At 37.8% G+C, this 22,749-nt stretch overlaps 1 protein-coding gene across 1 annotated transcript in view; it reads left to right on the top strand.

The window, feature by feature from the left end:
* The window catches only part of ZSWIM6 (zinc finger SWIM-type containing 6), a 207,636-nt gene extending 187,195 nt beyond the window's left edge, over positions 1–20,441 (top strand). The window contains exons 8-14 of the mRNA XM_057742822.1: positions 1,866–2,012; positions 3,042–3,302; positions 7,084–7,219; positions 10,131–10,288; positions 10,916–11,079; positions 15,627–15,708; positions 17,716–20,441. Of these exons, the coding sequence (XP_057598805.1) occupies positions 1,866–2,012; positions 3,042–3,302; positions 7,084–7,219; positions 10,131–10,288; positions 10,916–11,079; positions 15,627–15,708; positions 17,716–18,578 (1,811 nt within the window). The 3' untranslated portion in view covers positions 18,579–20,441. The remainder of the gene's footprint in view (positions 1–1,865; positions 2,013–3,041; positions 3,303–7,083; positions 7,220–10,130; positions 10,289–10,915; positions 11,080–15,626; positions 15,709–17,715) is intronic.
* Positions 20,442–22,749: the final 2,308 nt, after the last annotated feature.

Below are 22,749 nucleotides of genomic sequence, written 5' to 3'. Positions count from 1 at the left end.
TGCAAAATATGTTGCTTGGCCCTTTGCAAAATTGTTCTGAAATCTCCCTTCCCCTAAACACACACAGTCTGTGGCCAAAAGGCATTTACTGCTGAAAAGTGTAAAGGATCAAAACACTGAGGCTAAGAGAGAGTAAAGTATTTTTATAGTGCAACAGGAGGGCTTGCTGGTGATGATTATCAGAGTTTTAAAACTCATATTAATCTTTACTAAGAAATGTTTTTAAAATGAGTTTAATTAAAATGTTACAATATCTAAGAAGTACAAAGTATAAAAGTGTTAGTTCATGCAGGTAAGTTGGAACACATGTTAAGGTAGACTCCTTTGATTGTCTCTGAGGTCTCTCTTAGACTTATTTCTCTTTTATCCTGCACACAATGGAAACTTTAATTTCACACTATTCTTTACTGGCACTACATATCTATGTTTATATCTTTCCCTACTTTTTTTTGTTTGTCCATAGTCAAGGAATAGATTTTTTGTAACTGTTACAATTCCAAATTACTGTAACAGTTATTTCTTATGGGGCCAAGATTAGTAAATGAAATATCTTGTACCTTTTCAATATTATGTGGCATGATGTGTCAGCTTTTTAAAAAGTTGAGATATAACTGACATATATCAGTTATATCTCAACAATTTCAGGTATACAACATAATGATTCCATATTTATAATCATTTTGAAATGATCACCACAGTAAGTCTATATGTAAATATATATGTGTGCGTGTGTGTATATATATATATAGAGAGAGAGAGAGATACTTGTTCCTAAGAGTAATGCTCATGTTTCTGTTTTCACCCTGGTTGTGCATATGGATGCCAGTGACAGAAGTTGAAGGGAAAGACCTTTCCAAGGACTCTAGTACTCAACTTCTATAAATTTTAATACATTGTGCCAGGCCATGCTTTATTTTTATGTACTGATGGTTGATAGTCCAAAACAGAAGATTTCTAAAGGAATATTGAACTTGTGGAATGGCTCTTTAGCTTTTTACAAGCTGATATTTTTCTTGTATATTTTATATTATATATAGATTTTACTATACTTTCCTTTAAGAAGAAACTACTATTATTTATTACTTTAGTGAACACATAGATGTAAAATATTGCATTGTTTACAATGGAATGTATCTTAAAATATTTGCAGCTTTTTTCTCAGCACTCTAACTTGAGAACTTGAAAGTTCTAACATTCTGTGAAGAAAATGAAAAGGATATGTTTCATCCAAATTATATGTTATCTTCTGCTATAGTTCCCCTTTGTGGCAAAGGTCCTCTCTTAAGTGGCTTACAGATCCATGGTAAGGAAGACTTTTTTCAGGTGATAGGGGAGTAATTTAATAAATATTCATAGGGGAGGTCAAGTCCAACCCAGGGTACAGCTGCCTTCTAGACTCCATTTTGGATGACCCAGGAGTACTGACTCTGAGAGTATCTTCTTAATAGTTGTAGAGTTAGTTATCCAATGATAATTCCAGGGGGACTTCTTAGTTCTCTGTATAGCCACTCCTAGGAAGTCAGGAGCATTGTCTGTAGCTACTCAGGCAAAAGTCTAGAATTCGTTGTTCCTCATAGATAATTTAATAGTATAAGTAGTAATGTTAACCTAGTATCCTGGACACAGGAACTAAGTAGATGTTTGAGAGCTATCTTGGGAAGTTAGTATCATTTATATTGATTCACAGATGAACCTTTAGAACTTAAAATAGTTCACAAGTTGGGGATTTTATATACCCTTATTTTTTAATTAAAGAGGAATTTTCAGTTGAATTTAGTATTAATTTGTCAGGATGCTGCTATTAAATGGTAAAGCCTTTCTTTCCTCTGCGTCTCTCCATGTCTCAATTCCCTTTTCTTACACAGAGCTACCCCATAAAAGCATAACCTCAATAACCAATCTGGAGGGCTGGGTTGGACACCCCCTGGACCCTGTGGGCACTCTTTTCAGCAGTCTGATGGAAGCCTGCCGCACTCATGATGAAAGCTTCCCTGTGTTCTCAGATTTTACAGGTAAAACCACTGACATTTGTCTCATGCTTTTTCCCCCTAAACACTAAATAGGATTCATCATTGGTCATTGTTTTTCTTCAGTTTTATGAATCCATATAGTTAACAGTACTAGCAGTTAGCAAGAAAGGGTACTCACATGTTCCAGGCAGGCTTCTGCAAACTGGGAAAAGTCTTAGAGTTGACAGTTGGCAGCATGTGTCAAGAACCTAAAGATATTTATTCCCTTCTGGTCAGTGATTGTACATCTAAGAAGTGATCTGCATTTACGACTATTTTCCGGCATGAAGATATAAAATAAGGATGTTCATCATGTGGGAGGGAAGGAGGATTGTCCCTTTGCTGGATTAGCTTGAATTGTTAATTACCTAGCCTGTGGTGGTTGCCTTCATGGATTGTGGGTAACCCAGACTCTTATCCGGAGGGTGAGGGTAGGACTCTGAATTCACTTTCCTTGGAAATTTGACAGTTGAAGTTTGTTAAGAATTTCTAACAGAAACACCTTAGCAGAGATAAGAGAATGCTTAAAGAATCATTCTCTTGTGATAACTGTTGACTCTTTGATAACATAAAGGACCATGAAATTGAATTACATATATGTTGTGTTCTCTGCTGTTTTTATTATAAATTACAACATTGTGATAAAAGTATGGAAAAATTTTTTTAATTCCAGGCTTTAAAAAATTGGTAACTATTGCAGTCATCATGTAATTTTACTACTGTTTAAATAAAAATTTGTTTACTCTTAGGCATTCTTAGTATTTCTTTTTAGACTTATAGTTTTCTTTGGTGATTCATTTTTAATGAGAGAAAAGTATTTGTAATATTCTGTCCCCCAGAACATACACATTTAGTCATTCATGGTCATTTTTAAAAAGATATTGCAAAACTATGTACTTTAACCTAAGAAACATGGTTTTCTGGCTTTCTTGGAGTTAAGTCAATAATTCGTTTGAGTACTGGGTAAAACAGATTGTACCTCTCAGAATATCTGCAGAAGTCATTTCTGAACTCTGATTTCTTTTGTGACAGAGAATATGGGACAGTGCAAGTCTCTGGAATACCAGCATCTACCTGCACACAAATTCTTAGAAGAAGGGGAATCCTATTTAACACTAGCTGTGGAAGTAGCCCTGATAGGGCTGGGACAGCAGCGTATCATGCCTGATGGGCTGTACACCCAAGAGAAGGTTTGCCGGAATGAGGAGCAGCTCATTTCCAAGCTTCAGGAAATTGAATTGGATGACACACTGGTGAAAATTTTCCGCAAGCAAGCAGTCTTCCTATTAGAAGGTAGTATGATAAAGAACTTTTCCACTTGTTTAGCCCATTTTATTTAGGCACTCAGCTTTCTTATATTGGGAGTACTGTTTAAGTACATTTAACATGGTCGTGATCTTGATTGGTACGGTCAGAGTGTCATAGGCATGTTCACTTTCCAAAAAATAGTATCACTTAAGAAAAAAAAGTACAGATGTTTAGATGTTTATCATTTGGTTTAGGTGGTCATGTAAGATAACCTGCTAGAAATGAGCCCCATTTAAATGCCACAAGCTTTAAAAAGGACTGTTTTTATTTAGTCTGTGTTGTTCCTGAGATAAATGCAAGTTTGATACTTAGTGAGTTATTGCTGGTAGCCATATTCCTCTTTGCTTGATCAATTAAATAATAAAATGGAAATCAGTTCGCATTCCTCCAAAGTATTAGCTGCTACATGACGTCTGGATTTTGAACATGTCATTTGCACCTGCTAACAAAGGACCAAAGACTACAGAAGTCAATTTTCACTGTGCTAATTTAATTATTTCAGAGAATTCATTAGGTGTAGATTCATCAGGGTAACAGTTTCATAGAATCACTAGGGCAAAGTCTAGTTTTCTTCTTTTTATAAGGTCAAGAGCTAAAGGGCTTAACAAATTTTGGCTGGCATTATTTTTTTTAATATTTTTCTTCTTGAAAAGAATAAGTGTAATTAATGTGGTAGTCTAATCTTTTACACAGATTTAGGTGATGTCACATTTTTTAAATTGCTTCTGTCTGTCAAGTACATGTGTATTATTTCTGTGCAATTCTCTATGATTGATAAGCTCATGAAGTATGGTATCTTCATCTTATATTTGGAATGGCTATTTATAGGTAAGAGATTTAGAGAAAATAGCATTTCAAAACCTTTTATATATCCAAAACTAAAGATTTGAAAAAAATATTTTCATTAAATATATTATACATTTACATGTTTTAGAAGTGCATCTTAAAGGGAAAATGTTCTTCTGAATAAAACATGCTTAATTTTGGTAAAAATTCCTAATAATTTATTGACGCACTCTCCTGAAGTTTTTTTTTGTTTTCCTAAAGATAAAAGCCTATCTTGACAAATTTCAAATGATCTTGATCTTTTCATTACTGTTTTAGTTTCCTGTCATATATTTCCTTTTGATAGAAGCAATATCATTAACCACAAACTTTTTTATGCTGGCTCCTAGTAGCTCTTGGTAACTGCCTTTTGATTTTCATTATCCTGAAAGAAAAAAGATGAAGATGTGTGCTTTTCAAAGTTGATAGTTTCTGATATCTGTTCATCACTTACCTTTTTAAATGTCTCCACGTTCGTTACTCATGCGTATTTTTTAACTTTGTCTTAGTCTTTGACTAGTCCGTATCTTCCCATTAAGCATTTTAATGAGAACTGTGCCTGATAAGGAGTGCTGATGACTCTGCCCAGCCTCCTCTCCTTTCCCAGCTTGCTCGGCCCGCATAGAGTGGGTGGTGCAGGGCAGGAAGACGTCCAAGGGGAAGCCAAGGGACCATTTCTATAAACTTCAAAAGATAAGCGCTCCATGATTGAGGTGACTGCACTGGGCACCAAGGTCTTCATGCATTTATACTCTGAATTTCAGGGTCAAATTAGTTAGCAGACTCAGGTATCTGAAAAAGAGGAAGCAGTAACCTTGTATTGTTGCTTTGTGTTAATCACTGCTGGACACAGTATGGGCATATAGGATCAATTGGCATATTGGAAAAGCACTTCAGGGGAACTTGGATTCCAAATTTCAGTTTTTCATTTTTCAGTACACTGGAGTTCAGGGGTTACACTGATTATTGATCGACAGATAATTCTGTGATACCTGACTGAACGTTTTGCTTGTTGGGAGGTGTTGTTATGTTGGTTATGCAGCCTGGCCTTCCCTGCATAGTACAAAAAGGGAACGTGATTGTTTAAGGGAAACACTGAAAAGAAATGGAAGAGAAATGAGGGTGAAAAATATACAGGTTTGCAATAATTAGTCCTCAATAAAGTAGAGTTAATGTATTAGTCTGCTCAGGTTGCCATTAAAAAATATTACAGATTAGGTGGCTTAAACAACGGAAATTTATTTCTTACAGTTCGGAAGGCTGAGAAGTCCAAGGTCAAGGTGCCAGCTAACTCAGTGTCTGGTGAGGGCCCACTTCCTGCCTTGCAGATGGCTGCCTTCTCCCTGAGCCCTCACAAGGCAGAGACAGAGACAGAGATCACTCTCTCTGTCTCTTCTTACAGGACACTAATTCTGTTGGACGAGGTCAGCCGGCCCTATGACCTCATTTAACCTTAATTACCTCCATAAAGGCCTTATCTTCAAATATAGTCACATTGGGAGTTGGGGCTTTAATATATTAATTTAGGGGGAGGGCAGACATTCAGTCTATAATAATAACAAATAATTTGGCCTCATTATATGAACTAAAGGTAAATGTAATGCTGTATCAACTTTTGAAGAATATCAGATCACTAAAACATTTTTCAGTGTCCTAAAGACAAAAAAAAAAAGATTAATAGGTTTGATAAAATTAGAAATTTAGGATGGATTTCAGTTTGTCCAGGTAAAAAAATAAGTTGTTTACATGACTTTCAAAGCAGTTAAATAAGGAACAATTCAAAAATACTAACCAAAGAATAAAACAATGAAATTTAAAAACAGCTTCTGTTAAAATAATCTAAAATGTATCATGATCCTACTCAGTGCCCAATTCAGTAACTCCTCTCACCATTTCCTCTGCACTGCATTTCTTACATTCTAAACCCTCCACCAGACTTATTTTTCTCATGGGAAACAAATGTATTACGTCCTTTGAGCAGTAGTGTCATGGTTCATAATTCTAGAAGTCATGAAACCGATGTTACCCAAAAGTGACATGGAAACTAATTTATAAAACACTTTACAGTAACTAAACCTCAGAGTACCTAAGCGGAAAGTTGTGAACTAACCATTGTGGTTTCCTTTCAAAATTTATTTTAGAAGTCGGTACAGCCGTTTTTAGCATAGCATTCAGAGAGCACACAGGGGGTCAGCTGTGCCACCATCCCTGTCATAACTTAGTAAGAAGTGAATTTTGACAGCTTGAATGTAATTTTGCTTTTAAAATTGGTCTTTTGAATCCCAAATAATGGTAGATTCAGTTATTTAAATTTTTTTTTCTTTGCCTACGGTGAGTATTACTCTATTCTTTTATTATTAATCACTTCATGAGAATTAATATCGATTTCTGCTTGTTAGAAGCAACAATATTTAAAGCCTTATTCTGTATTAGGATTTGTGGTTCAGAATCCTCCCCAGCCCTCCCTCCGTAGCAGAGCACTCTTCTGGAAGCCTGTCTCATCTGTGCCCCTAGGACTGACCGGATCTGGGGCAGGTTCCAAACTTAAGCTGTAGACTCATCTGTGTATTTGAAAATCTGGATGCTCAGATTGTATACGTTGAGAGAGGGTCTTTCTTAAATTCAGTGAGGTTTCCTGCTTCAGAGGGTTTGTTTCTCTGAAGCAGTTATAATGTGAAAAAGTTCTGCCCCATAGTTCTGTGATTTTCCTTTTAGCTACGGTACAGGGAATTGTTCCTGAAGTAAATTTAATATCGTATACTCTACCCTGTAGAATCATTTTTGACTAAGACTTGTATTCGTTTCTACTATGTCACTTAGATTACATTCTTAACTAGATTAGCATTGTTTATAATTTTACATAAAAAATTTAACCTATACTTTACTAGAAGTCTTAGATCCTTTTCTAGGAATGTAAAATGTGTATACTCTCTTCCTACAGCCGGACCATATAGTGGTTTAGGCGAAATAATCCATCGGGAGAGCGTTCCAATGCACACATTTGCCAAGTATCTCTTCACCTCTCTCCTACCTCATGATGCTGAATTGGCATACAAAATTGCACTGAGAGCAATGCGGTATGTATTCACAGCCCCGCCGGCAGAGGCAATCCAAATCCCCCACTGGGAAAAATGGCTGTTAACTGACTTCTCATTCATTCATGTTTCTTGTAGGTAGCAAAAAAGCTAAAGAAACTATTCATGCTTCTTGGGTTTTGTGGTGATGGTTTGTTGGCTTGTTTGGCCTTTGTTTTAAAGTAAGGGAAGAATGGTATTCTTGTCTGCTGTCACATGTTCATGGTGGCTTTACCCTACTTTTTCTTGAAGCTAGAATTTGGGACTAGAGAACAATTTCAGGCCTAGTTTAACCACAAGACAGCAACAGTTGAAACCTTCCTAAATAACTAATTGTTTTGAAAAAAAAATTAGATTTTTGAAACAGTGGTAAATAATATGTATACTTGACTGAATATAATTGAGGGAGCCCTTCACACCCACGGTAATTACATATTCCATCAGTAGCGCAGGAAAGCCGTCTTAGCACCGAAACACCTTTGTGCTCAACTGGAGGGTGAGAGAATATGGGAGCTGTACCTCGCATTGAAGGCATCGCTATTTAGGAGTCTTCCAGAATTTGCTCACCTCAGCTTTGTTTCCATCCCCCACTCAGTCCCTCTTTTTCAGTAAAAACAGAACACATTCTTCTCTGCCGCTGACCTTCCTGTTTTCACCCTCTTTAAAGTCTGTTCACAAAATAATAATTGTTATCACAAATTTGTTCTAGCTGAATATTTTTTAATGAATTCAAGATTACATTTTTCAATCTCATATATAGCCCTTTAAACTTTAAGGACCTGAAAGGAATTTCTCCCTTCCTTAAAACATGACCTTTTTCTTTTCGTCTTTTTTTTTTTAATTAACAGTTTTGTTAAAGTGCAGATTAGACCCTGTTATTGCCACCTGAACACAAACCATGTACACACCTAAAAGCTTGAGGTACTGGAGAATAGTTTGATTCCACAGAAATTTTTCATCAAAGATACTGTCTCTGCAGCCAGTGTAATGGATTCAAAAACAATGCCTTTCCTGTATGAGTGTAGCTTATAAATCACAGGAGGCCTTTTTTATCCAGCGATGGAGTGTGTTTGTGTTTGTGTGTACCTGTGTGTCGTTGTGTATTGAGGCTGACATCCTTTAATTTGACTAATTTGACATGCTTTCCTTGGCAACATGAAATCTCATTAACATATCAGAGAAAACCTAAAAGTTCTCTCTCGCCTGTTTTTAAAATATCAAAAAATAAATTAATAACTAACATAAGCAAACCCCCCCCCCCCCCCAGTTACTTTATACTGCTTGGTTTGTATTTTAGAGCACAGTTTTATAAGTGCATTCCTATTCCCATTTTTGGAAGCTGAAATGGAAGTTGTCAGATAAAGACAGATGCTCAGCTCTATACTTACTCGAATCCTAACAATTCTGCTCCTGTGGTGAAGGGAGTGATGCTAATGTTATGATGCCACCAGATGCTATTGCTACAACTCCTGTAACATTTAAGGGTAAAACAGCATAATGTTTCTCTGTGGTTCTGGCTTATGTGACGGTATCTCTCAGGTGGGGAGTCTTACTTTCCTAACGCTCAGAAACTCATTTATGTCCGCCCTTTGTTCATGGGGGAGACCAGCACGGCACAGGGGAATTGTTTTCCACCTCTTCTCTTCTACCTGCCACATGCTCTCAGCCAAAGGACTGCCATGGGAGGGAGCTGGTGTGAACTACTAGAGCATCTCAAGGCAGCCAGGGGAACAGGAAGGAAAAGAAACAGGTAGCTTACTTGCTTCTTAGTCTTTCTAGAAAGAGAGGGGAGGTGCTGAAGAAGGGCGTTTTCACAATCATTTTCTCATTTTTCCAGGGATGTTGACTACAGCAACTCTGGAAAGATCTGCCTGTGAATATAGGGATGTTCTGGGTTTTTAAAAATCTGAATAGCAACCCCGTGAAAATTGTTACTACTTAATTGCCACTGTCTAATGCTAACATCTCTGTATCCCTGGATAAAAGGAAGAGGGAGTGAGGCATTTAGCTTACCAGAGCAATAATTGCTGTTGGGTAAGGCCCCAAGCCCAGCATCACACCCTGACCCTGCTAACTTCTGGTCCCCAGCTCTTACTCCACAGTCCCTAACACTGGTGTACTGGAGTGAAGGTCAGTGTTTTGATGATTGTAAAAAAATTATTGCGGTTATAGCTACTCTTACTAATTTCTTTGGTGGTTATATTTGGAAGACACCACTAAGCAAGTGCTTTGTTTCAATAGTTGTTCTTTGTCAACACAGTCTTAAAGATAGCTTGATAAATTAAGAAATCATGCTGGCTTTTTGCAAGACTGTCAAGGGACAAATACTTGGATCATTTGCATTCCTCATCTCTGATATGATTGCTAGAACATTTTCTAAATACAAATTTCTGAAGTAATAGGGAACTGATTCTGCAGAAAGTATGAATATATGGAAAGAAAGTCATTTTTGTTTTATTTTCCTTCTTATTTTGTTTTAATAAGTTAAACTTCTTCGTCTCAGCTATACACTGATCCCTAACTGTTGAATTCCCAGTCTTAAATATCCACTTAACTATCAGTTTCTTTTGATTTTTATTTTTTAATGAGTGATAAGATTCAGAAATTTTACAGTAGGTAAACTTTAAGAGTTGTGTTTCAGACCTCTTCATTATTACATATCTTAATTTCCTTGAATGTTGCCATATTCTGAATGATGCTAAAGAAAGGAAACCTCTTCGGTTTAGGTAATGAATGAGCAATTAATGAGGTGACTTTAGCACCCAGACAGCTGCTGTGCCAGTTCTTCCCGCACCAAGGACCTGAACAGCCTCTCCCAGAGTCTACCCACTCCTCTGGCTTCTGGCCAGTCCCTGTGGCCAAGGTGATGGACAAATGGTAACTAAGAGCTGCCTGCCTTGTCTTGTCATTACAGGTTGCTAGTATTGGAATCTACTGCTCCAACGGGAGACCTCACTCGCCCACACCACATTGCGTCAGTTGTTCCCAACCGATACCCTCGTTGGTTCACTCTAAGCCACATAGAATCCCAGCAGTGTGAGCTGGCATCCACTATGCTAACTGCAGCCAAAGGTACTGGGTTGTCCTGAGGCCTCATGTTTATTTTGTTAGTTTGCCTTTTTATTTGAAGGGTCATATTTTCTATCAAATTCTCAGTAGTGGTGCTTATGTTGTAAGGGGTCCTTTTCTTCAGCTTATGAAGCAAAACAGGTGCTGCTCATTTGAGTCGGAGTTTTCCTCATTTAACTGCATCATTAAACTTGCTGCTGGCAGAGTTCAGGTTTAGTTACCTTGCCATGTAAATGGTGAGTGAGCTTCAGAAGCAGATTAAAAAGCTGGGTCACATTTTTTCTCCAGGAAATACTCACCAGAAATACATAAGTAGGAACCTGAGAGAACTATTTGCTATCTCATGTTGGTTTTGGTTCACATGTGCTTTTAGTCATTGAGGATATGTCTTGGTGTATCTTTTTTATAAAACCAGGATTCTTGGATATTGCAATAACCTTGGGACACTTACTTGTAACATCTGTGCCATCTGTGAACATTTCATGTAAATTAACTTGTGCTTTGTGCTTTGTTTTGTTCCTTTTTAACTACCTTTATGTGTGTGTGTGTGTGTGGTTGTATGATTTTTTGTTGTTGTTGTTTTGCTTTGCCTTGCTTTGCTTTGATTTGGTGTTTCCTTGTTCATTGCAGGCGATGTTCGGAGGCTGGAAACAGTATTAGAATCCATCCAGAAAAACATTCACTCCTCGTCCCACATCTTCAAGCTTGCCCAAGATGCATTTAAAATAGCAACTCTCATGGACAGTTTGCCAGACATCACTCTTTTGAAAGTGTCTCTGGAGCTAGGTCTGCAGGTATGTGACTGGGGTCTTTCCTGGGACACCAAGAACTGCTAAATGAAAGCATCATCCTAGGATTGTTGCTGTTGGTTTGGATTTTTTAGTGCAGGTACATAACTCTTTGGTGCACAGATCTGTTAGACTTCAGGAGAGTACTGCACTTCACAGTGGTGGTCATTCCCAGCTGAACCAGACTGCTGTCTTCATGTGCAGGACTGTACAGTTAGAAGCCCTGTTTGTGTCTTTCAATAAAAAATCACCTTCTGTGTTACATTTGTGTTCTTCCCTCCATAAAAAGCAGTGAAAGAAATTGTTGTCTTCTAATTTTCTAATGTGTGGGGCCTACCATGTCCCAATTAGAGGATTACTATGGTTTTCTAGTCATGGCTTCTCCTTACAGTCATTAATAAGGTTAAAGAATTAGATTATAGGAAAATACACTTGCCATATATAGTACTCTACAAGCAGAGGGCATGGGAGATTGCATTAAAGCTATACAGTGACATTTTAGAAGTTTCTTTTAAAAAATAAATTCTTCTTGTTTGACTTTTTTTTTTTTTTAAGCTCTTTATTGGAGTATACTTGCTTTACACTGTTGTGCCAGTTTGTACTGTACAACAAAGTGAATCAGCTGTATTTATACATATATCCTCATATTGCCTCCCTCCCACCCTCCCTGTCCAACCCCTCATCATCACCAATCATCGAACTGATCTCCCTGTGTTACGCTGCAGCCTCCCACTGGCTGTTTTACATTTGTTAGTGTATATATGTCAGTGCTACTCACTCCCTCCCAGCTTCCCCTTCACGCGCACCCCCCCCCACCCATGTCCTCAAGTCCATTCTCTACATCTGCATCTTTACTTTTGCCCTGCCACTGGGTTCATCAGTACCATTTTTTTAGATTCCATATATATGAATTAGCATACGGGATTTGTTTTTCTCTTTCTGGCTTACTTCACTCTGTATGACAGACTCTAGGTCCATCCACCACACTACAAAAAGCTCAATTTCATTCCTTTTTATGGCAGTAATATTCCATTGTATATATGTGACACATCTTTATCCATTCATCTGTTGATGGGCATTTAGGTTGCTTCCATGTTCTGACTATTGTAAATAGTGCTGCAGTGAACACTATGGTACATGTATCTTTTTGGATTATGGTTTTCTCAGGGTATATGCCCAGCAGTGGGATTATTAGGTCATATGGTAGTGCTCTTTTTAGTTTTTTAAGGAACCTTCATACTGTTTTCCGTAGTGGCTGTACCAACTTACATTCCCACCAAGAGTGCAGGAGAGTTCCCTTTTCTCTGCATTCTCTCCAGCGTTTATCGTTTCTAGATTTTGTGATGATGGCCACTCTGACCGGTGTGAGGTGATACTTCATTGTGGCTTTGACTTGCATTTCTCTAATGATTAGTGATGTTGAGCATCTTTTCATGTGTTTGTTAGCCATCTGCATGTCTTCTTTGGAGAAATATCTATTTAGGTCTTCTGCCCATTTTTGGATTAGGTTGTTTGCTTTTTTAATATAGAGATGCATGAGCTGTTTGTATATTTTGGAGATTAATCCTTTGTGTTGCTTCATTGGCAAATATTTTGTCCCATTCTGAGGGTTGTCTTCTTGTCTTGTTTATGGTTTCTTTTGCTGTGCAAAAGCTTTTAAGTTTTTTAGGTCCCGTTTATTTTTGTTGTTTTATTTCCATCATTGTGGGAGTGGGTCAAAAAGAATCTTGCTTTGATTCATGTCATAGAGTGTTCTGCCTATGTTTTCCTCTAAGAGTTTTATAGTGTCTGGCCTTACATTTAGCTCTTTAATGCATTTTGAGTTTACTTTTGTGTATGGTGTTAGGAAGTGTTCTAATTTCATTCTTTTACATGTAGCTGTCCAGTTTTCCCAGCACCACTTACAAAAGAGGCTATCTTTTCTCCATTATATATTCTTGCCTCCTTTGTCAAAGATAAGGTGCCCATATGTGCATGAGTTTTATCTCTGGGCCCTCTATTCTGTTCCATTGATCTATATTTCTGTTTTTGTGTCAGTACCATACTGTCGTGATCACTGCAGCCTTGTAGTATAGTCTGAAGTCAGGGAGCCTGATGCCTCCAGCTCCATGTTTCCTCCAGCTCCATCTTTGCTTCTCAAGATTGCTTTGGCTATTTGGGGTCTTTCATATTTCCATACAAATCTTAAAATTTCTTGTTCTAGTTCTGTGAAAAATGCCATTGGTAATTTGATAGGGATTGCATTGAATCTGAAAATTGCTTTGGGTAGGATAGTCATTTTCACAATGTTGATTCTTCTAATCCAAGAACATGGTATGTCCCTCCATCTGTTTGTACCGTCTTTGATTTTTTTCATCAGTGTCTTATAGTTTTCCGCATACAGGTCTTTTACCTCCTTAGGCAGGTTTTTTCCTAGGTATTTTATTCTTTTTGTTGCAATAATAAATGGGAGTGTTTTCTTAATTTCTCTTTCTGATCTTTCATTGTTAGTGTATAGGAATACAAGAGATTTCTGTGCATTAATTTTGTACCATGCTATTTTACTGAATTTATCTATTAGCGCTAGCAGTTTCCTGGTAGCATCTTTAGGGTTTTCTATGTATAATATGTCATCTGCAAAGTGACAGTTTTACTTCTTTTTTTCCAATTTGGATTCCTTTTATTTATTTTTCTTCTCTGCTGTGGCTAAAACTTCCAAAACTATGTTGAATAGGAGTGGTGAGAGTGGGTACCCTTGTCTTGTTCCTGTTCTTAGGCAGAATGCTTCAGTTTTTCACCATTTAGAATGATGTTGGCTGTTGGTTTGTCATATATGGCTTTTATTATGTTGAGGTAGTTTCCTTCTGTGCCCACTTTCTAGAGAGTTTTTATCATAAATGGATGTTGAATTTTGTCAAAAGCTTTTTCTGCATCTGTTGAGATTATCATATAGTTTTTATCCTTTTATCCTTGTTAATATGGTGTATCACCTTGACTTATTTGCATATATTGAAGAATCCTTGCATCCCTGGGATAAACCCCACTTGATCCTGGTGTATGATCTTTTTAATGTGTTGTTGGATTCTGTTAGCTAGTATTTTGTTGAGGATTTTTGCATCTATATTCATCAGTGATATTGGCCTGTAATTTTCTTTTTTTGTGATGTCTTTGGTTTTGGTATCAGGGTGATGGTGGCCTCATAGAATGACTTTGGGAGTGTTCCTCCTGCTATATTTTGGAAGAGTTTAAGAAGGATAGGTGTTAGCTCTTCTCTAAATGTTTGACAGAATTCGCCTGTGAAACGATCTGACCCTGGGCTTTTGTTTGTTGGAAGATTTTTAATTACAGTTTCAATTTCAGTGCTTGTGATTGGTCTGTTCATATATTCTATTTCCTCCTGGTTTACTCTTAGAAGAGTGTACTTTTCTAAGAATTTTTCCATTTCTTCCAGGCTCTCCAATTTATTGGCATATAATTGCTTGTAATAGTCTCTCAAGATCTTTTGTATTTCTGCAGTGTTGGCTGTTACTTCTTTTTCGTTTCTAATTCTGTTGATTTGTGTCTTCTCCCTTTTTTTCCTGATGAGTCTGGCTAGTGGTTTATCAATTTTATTTATCCTCTCAAAGAACCAGCTTTTGGTTTTATTGATCTTTGCTATTGTTTCCTTCATTTCTTTTTCATTTATTTCTGATCTGATCTTTATGATTTCTTTCCTTTTACTAACTTTTGGTTTTTGTTTGTTTTTGTTTTTGGCTTATTTTTGTCATTTGCCTCTTAAAGGTATGATGCAGAACGAGCCACTAACATGAGCCTTCTGGTTATTTGGAATTCTGGCAAATTTTTTTGGTAAATGGTAAATTACTGAGAGCTTGCTCCCTGCCTCATTCTTCCAGGGACCTAGGAAGGACTCCCATGGGACCTTTCCAGGGCTTTAGGAATATTACGTCTCTAGATGTTCTGAATCTTAAAAAAAGAAAAAGAAAAAGAGGGAAGCAGGTTGATATGGTTCATCTTATCTTGGAACCTATTAGAAAGTAAAAAACAAAATTGGATTGCTAATGATGCCAAAGGTGATTTCCTTCTATAGACCTGAGGTTATCTTCTTAATCACCAGGAAGGAACAACCAGAGATTAAAGGAATAACTAAAAGAATTATTTTTAAAAGCCTCTTTGCCAACTGAGGATTCCTAGTCAGAATTAATTCACGAGGTGGCTCAGAAATTTAGAACCATGGAATGTTAAAGCTGGGAAGGAGAAGAGAAGGTGGACTTTGTTTAATGTGCCAGTCCAGCCCTCAGATTTTGCAGAGGAGAAAAGTGGTTGATTGAGTGACTTGCCCAGGATGCCACATCTAGCCAGTTGGCCATCCTGGAGTAGAACACGGACCTCCTGCCTCCCAGGCTGGGGCAAGGCCAGCAAGAGGGGCGTGGACAAGTCCAAATTCACATGTAGAGCTTTGCTCCAAATAAGGCTCTCCATCCTCCCGGTAGGGAGTGTGCCTAGTCATGAATTGCTTTCTTTTTCCATTGACTTAGGATAATCTTGCAAAACATTTTGTCATCCTGTCTTTATAGGTTATGCGAATGACACTGTCAACCCTAAATTGGCGACGGCGGGAGATGGTGAGGTGGCTGGTAACGTGCGCTACTGAAGTGGGTAAGGAAAACCAGGAGGAGGAGCTTTCCAAGGTGCCTCGTGGTCAGATTTAACTTGTCCTTTGCAGATACATAGGAGAACATTTTCACTCTTCTACCTTGACTTCTCCAAAGCTCCTGCCCCTTCTAGCAATGTACAGAGGACTCCCTTCTCCCAACCCCCACCTCCAGCCTTCAGTTATACACACTTGCATTGCTCCTGTCACATTTGTGGGGCTCCAGTGTCTTATTTAAAATGGAATACATCAGGCAGTAAACACTTTCTGTTCAGTTGTTCTGTCACACTTAAGGTGCTTGTAGTAACTTTTTGTGATAACCAAATTTACAATTTCATATTCCAGAGGGAATCTTTGGTAGGTAGGAAACCATATTTGAAACTAACTTGAGACTGTGGGTTAGTGGTTTAGGGCACTTTAATGAAAATAATATAGTTACCTAGTTGCACTGAGTCTTTTCTTCATCATCTGAGGGCGTTTGTCATGGCACCCAGCAGAGAAATGAGTGACCACTGGGTGTGGTTTAGATGAGCTTTCACACGTGTGAGCATTTGTAGTAGCCGTAGGAAGATCCCTGGTTGCCCATACAGTACACTTTGTGAGACCCTTAAGCCAACTATTTCCCTTCTGCAGCAGTAAATCAGAACTAAAAAACCCATGCATTCCTGGCGAGAATGCCAACGCAAACAAAACGGTGGCTGTTTAAAATAAACGTTGGTTAAACTGTCTTCTTCCTACTTGTATCAGAAAAGCACACACACCTCTTGCTGAGAAGACTGCCACCTCCGAGTTTTTCTGAAGGTTGACACAGCAGATACTGTAGAAACATTTTTCTTGCCTTTTCTCTTTTATTAATCTGTAATGGTATGTTGGGACTTCCCTGGTGGTGCAGTGGTTAAGAATCTGCCTGCCAGTGCAGGGGACAGGGAGTTCAGTCCCTGGTCTGGAAAGATCCCACATGCCGTGGAGCAGCTAAGCCCATGCAGCACAACTACTGAGCCTGTGCTCTAGAGCCACAAGCTACAGCTACTGAGCCCATGTGCCTAGAGCCCATGCTCTGCAACGAGAGAAGCCACCACAATGAGAAGCCTGAGCACCACATCGAAGAGTAGCCCCCACTCTCCGCAACTAGAGAAAGCCCACATGCAGCAATGAAGACCCAATGCAGCCAAAAAATAATAAATAAAGCCCAAAAAAAAATCTATAATGGTATGTTATCTTGGAAAAAGGGAAATTGGTCTCAATATAAAAATTATATTTGTATTATTGAAGTGATGCTTTAGTGAAGCAATACATAGATAATACCAGTTCAAGAACTGCCACACCATCCCCTGCCCCAGCACCAAGACATAGGCCTAATTTCTCTTAAATTTAGTACCTGCACTTTAAATGGCTCACAGTTAGGATTTTCCTGCAGCCGAGGCATATTGGGTCTGTGTACTTAAAGTGGTTTTATCTTAAAGACCTTGTCATCCGTTTTAAATATCTGAGTCATCTGTACGTCTGCTTCTGTTGACTTTTTTCTCTTGATTATAGGTCACATTTTCCTGCTTCTTTGTGTGTTTAGCCATTTTGTATTGTGTGTAACTTTAAACTTATACACATGCACACACACCACATAAAAACTCCCTGTTCTGGTGAGGGTTGTAGTTTTTCTGACTCAGATTCTGTGGTGGGTAACTGACAGGAAGCCCCAGTGAACTAGAACTCATTAGCAAAAAGCCATTGCCTGAAATGGCAAGCAAGCAGCAGCACAGTGCAAATACCGGCTACCGGGAGGATTAGTTCTTTATTACAGGAAGTTCATGTTCCTTTCAGGCATTTCACTGAAAAACAATCTATAATAACCTTATTCTAAAAGGTTGCTCCCAGGCACATTACTTTACAGGATTTTCTGGCCTAGTCATGTCCTGTGATAGTTAACAATGTAAGCATTGATTGTAAAGTGGAAATAAGGCAAGTCCTCTGGACAGCCTCTCATCAGTAATGGGGCTTCTCTGTGTTGCTTGCAGGTGTTTATGCCCTGGACAGCATTATGCAGAGCTGGTTTACGCTTTTTACTCCCACCGAAGCCACAAGTATTGTTGCAACCACCGTGATGTCCAACAGCACCATCGTCCGCCTCCACCTGGACTGCCACCAGCAGGAAAAGCTGGCCAGCAGCGCCCGGACACTCGCGTTACAGTGCGCCATGAAGGACCCTCAGAACTGTGCCCTCTCCGCGCTGACCCTGTGTGAAAAGGATCACATAGCTTTTGAGACGGCGTACCAAATTGTTCTCGACGCTGCTACAACAGGCATGAGCTACACCCAGCTCTTCACGATAGCACGGTACATGGAGCACCGCGGGTACCCCATGAGGGCCTACAAGCTGGCCACCCTGGCCATGACCCATCTCAACCTGAGTTACAATCAGGACACACACCCTGCCATTAATGATGTTTTGTGGGCCTGTGCGCTTAGCCACTCCCTTGGTAAAAATGAGCTTGCAGCTATAATACCTCTGGTGGTCAAGAGTGTCAAGTGTGCAACGGTACTGTCAGACATTTTGCGCAGATGCACTCTGACCACTCCTGGCATGGTGGGACTTCACGGAAGGAGGAACTCTGGTAAGCTCATGTCACTGGACAAAGCCCCCTTGAGGCAACTCTTGGATGCCACGATCGGGGCCTACATCAACACGACGCACTCACGGCTCACACACATCAGTCCTCGGCACTATAGTGAGTTTATAGAGTTCCTCAGCAAGGCCCGAGAGACCTTCTTAATGGCGCATGATGGACACATTCAGTTTACACAGTTTATCGACAACCTGAAACAAATCTACAAAGGCAAAAAGAAACTGATGATGCTGGTTCGGGAGAGGTTTGGTTGATAGAACTTGTATGAATGGGGGTGGGGGTGGGAATGGGAGGGACGGTTTGTTTTTACTTGAGCCTGCCTTTGTACCCTTTTTAACTTAAAGAACAGAGCCACACCGGTATTATATGTGTATAGTTATATTGCGTTTGCAGACTAAATTGTCATGTTGTGAAAGTTTGTGTGTTTTTTATTTTTTTCCCTTTTTCTTTTATTATTTTTCTTTTTTTGGTTTTTGTTTTGTTTTGTTTTTTGGTTTTGTATGAGAGAGAGGTTAAAAAGGTTTGGTTTACACTGAGTATATGTTGTCAAGTGGCAAAAGTCCACATAGCTCTCCTGTTTTCTGTATACGTTCACAGCCTCAAAAAAAAATAATTGAAATGGCTTTAAAAACCAAACAAAACACCTCCATCCTGTGATAAGTACCTCGAATGGATTCAGCTTTACTCCTTTGTAACTCATCTTTACATTTTCAGCATATTTAAACAAACCAACAAAACGAAATACTAATAGTTAAAAGGCTGACCCACGTGGCTTTGCAGTGCTGTTCGTCCAGAAGCATGGCACACAATGCTTGTGCATGTGGAAACTTAGCGACTGTCAACATACATTCTCAGGGATTTATCAAAAAAAAAATTAAAAAAAGAATGAGAGCATTTATTGTACTGTATATATATTATAGTATATGTCTGAATATTGAAAATATAACATTAACTAATTTATAAAAAATATTCTATGTAATGCAAAATACTTGAAGCTGCAGTAGCTTGGTTTTAAACAAAAACAACAAAAAAAAACTGAGAGAAAACCTATCAGAAGGACTAAAAGTGCGCCTTGCTTCAGGGTTGGCTCAGGCGGTGAACTTCATGCTGGGCATCTATGCAGAGCCACCTTTTGGATTGCATGGTTGGACTGAGATCTATTGGGAGAAATTATATATGTATATATATGTATACAACTTATGTATACATATATATATGTATACACACAGACACAAGACACACACACCAATAACAACAACCACTACACCACACATGCTTGTAACAGGCACTAGAATAAGAGGGACAACAAAATACATAGCCAGAGCAGCAAGCCTTAGCATTAAGAATATACAGTATGCCGGAACTGGGGTTCGTGCCTCCTAGCCTAGGAAATTTAAAAGAAATATCCTTTTGACACAAAACGCAAAATGTTTTCCAAAACAATTGACATATGATACATTACGCCTTTGCAGTGAGCTAATAATAAGCTAACCTTTGTGCACAAATAACATTATATATATTATATATCTATTCTGCATAGGTATTTTGACTTTGTGCAGGACAGAAAGTTGTGTAGGTATGACTGTTCTACTTTTCAGTTTTCTTTCTTTTTTTTAAATATATTTTATTTTCTCTAGAATTACTCAAAACAAAAGCAGCCTTCTATCTTGCCTTGTCTTAATGCTTTAAAATAACCAAACTGGAGATCTAACTACCAAACTGTTCATTATATTATTAAATACCAACTTTGGTTACAGTATAGTGTCTTTATTTTAGCTGATGGTTCTGTAACCTTGTGCTTTTTAAAGCAATTTTTATGTTTTGGTGCAAAAGTTGTCCAGTGTCTCTTGTTCCCTTCATTAGAGAACATGCTAGAGGTATGTTTGTAGGTATTTTTGTTTAGAAGAACTATTTCATGCGCTCCATTTTATTTATTATAATAGGTAAAAAGAAAAAAAAAAAGGTTGTACTTCATCACCCATGTAAACATGCTCATGAAGTTGAAAGTAATTAAGATTTGATACACTGATATCAATTTATTTATGTAACTAAATCACTGTTTTATAAACTTGTTAATGATCAACAATTTTTGTTTTGATTAAAATTAGTTTTTCGAAAGTTGATTCTGCCTCCTTTATGGTATATCTCTAATTATGCTTGAATTTACTAATTATGGACCTGGGTGTTACCACATCTCCAAGTGTTTAATACCATATTCTTTCATTCAATAAATATTTATGTATGATTTCCTGGAGATACAATAGTGAATAAAACCAATCACTGGAGCTTACTTTCTGCTTAGTGGGAAAGACAGACATAAATCAGATAACCACAAAGGTAAAATATGGGACAGAATAGCCAGTTTTTCTGCAGTCTGTACACTTGGTCATTCCTCCCTAATAAACTGTTATTTAAGCTGCTCAGTACTTGATATATTTAATAAGTGCTAAGTTTGTGAGAGGTTTTTTGTGTGTGTGCATTACAGTAAATTACAACATAAGGGGTAAATGCTACATATACATTATAAACATCTGTCCCACCCCATTTCCATCAAAAATCTATATGCAAAATGACACAAATACATTTTTTGTGTGTGTGGTAAAACCACATCATAACAGGTAGCACCTTAACCATTTTTAAGTGTACAGTTCAGTAGTGTTGAGTATATTTACAATGTTGTGAAACAGATCTCCAGAACCTCCCCACCTTACCAGAACTAAACTCTACACCCATTAAACAACAGCTTTTCCCCCCAGATCCTGTTAACTACCATTCTGTTTTCCATTTCTATGAATTTGATTGCCTTAGGGACTTATTATATGTTGAATTATCACAGTATTTGTCCTTTTATGACTGGCTTATTTCACTTAGTATAATGTCCTCAAGGTTCATCCATGTTGTAGCATATGAGAGGATTTTCTTTCTTTTTAAAGCTGTATAGTATTCCATTGTATGTATGTAACACATTTTGTTTATTCATCTGTCAGTGGACATTGAGTTGTTTCCACCTGTCGGCTACTGTGAATAGTACTGTTGTGAACACAGATGTGCAAATATCTCTTTGATATTCTGCTTTCAATTCTTGTGGATATATACCCAGAAGTAACACTGACAAATATGCTTTTTAAAGCTACAATTTTCAGAATATTCAATGCCTTGAAATATTTTAAAAGTTTCTCTTTGAAATCTAGTGTTAAATGTGAACAGGTTAAGTCAATAGGTGGAAATTAAAATAAATGAATCCATGGTGACATATTAAAATCACATTAGTGCTAAGTAGAAATAAAAATCAGAACTATAAAGTGGTATGAAGATTGGTTCTTTTTTGCAAGTTTATTCTTAGTTTTTTGAAAGTTGATACTGCCTAAGGGTAAATGTAAATTCATATGGATCCATGAAAACACTGGGACATTCCATAATGAAGTGGACTCTAAAAAGTCAGAAAGGGGCATCATAGGAAGAACAAAAATGACTTGTAGTAGTAAAGAGTTTGAAATCTTTGCTGATAGAAAATTAGCCAGTGTTCATTGACCATCTTTGCCGAGAAATCTTAAAATTACTGTGGGCCCTTAGAAAAGAGATGGAGACCAAGGATGTCAGGCAAGTGACCTCACACTACTTTCTCACTCCCGTTTTAGCCAACATCCATAAACCACCATGACTTCAACTTCTTAAGACTGTGGTCAAGTAGACAAACTGATTTGGTATGTATGTGTTTTCTCACCTTCCAATGGACCAGTGCTAGAAAAAGCCCTGATACTGTTAAAATTTGAATAGCAGGAAGGAGAAATGTGAAGAAGTGACAAGCTTAGATAATTCAAAGGTGACAGAATTTATTCCTGATTGAAGCCTGGACTGTAGAATTCTGCATTTCACTGCTCTCCATTTCCAATTTGATTTGAGAACAGACGCTATAGTTACAGGGGGAAATGAATGTTTCATGACTTTCAAATATTAAGTCAGTTGAACAAAAATTATCAAATTATTGTAGTCACAATATTATAATAGTACAATGTAGTAGCAAAGGAGAACTGAGCTTTTTCCAAGTGGCTGAAAAAATTGTTAAATGGCATCTATTTCAGGACTTAATAAGTGGTCAGTGACAAGATAGTAATATGTAGGGGAAAAAAAAACTATCATTAAGTAATCAGATACATCTTCGTGAAAGAAATGTGAGTGAGGTAAAATTTAAGATGAACAGTTTTACACCAGTACGAGGGACAGATTCAAGCTAGCTTGGGTAAAAGACTGAAATATGAAATGTATTGGAAGGATGCTGAATGGTTTGTTCAGAAAACATCTTTTGTGTGCCTACCATGAGAAAGACATGGTTCTAGCTGCTAAAACAAGTAGTGAACAAAAAAATGTCCATTCTCATGGAACATATAGTCTAAGTTGGAGGAAGACATAATGTATTAGCTGGTG

This window comes from Hippopotamus amphibius, chromosome 1 (genome assembly GCF_030028045.1).
Source record: "Hippopotamus amphibius kiboko isolate mHipAmp2 chromosome 1, mHipAmp2.hap2, whole genome shotgun sequence".
Taxonomy (NCBI): Eukaryota; Metazoa; Chordata; class Mammalia; order Artiodactyla; family Hippopotamidae; genus Hippopotamus; species Hippopotamus amphibius.
This window is presented reverse-complemented; position numbering and strand designations above follow the sequence as displayed.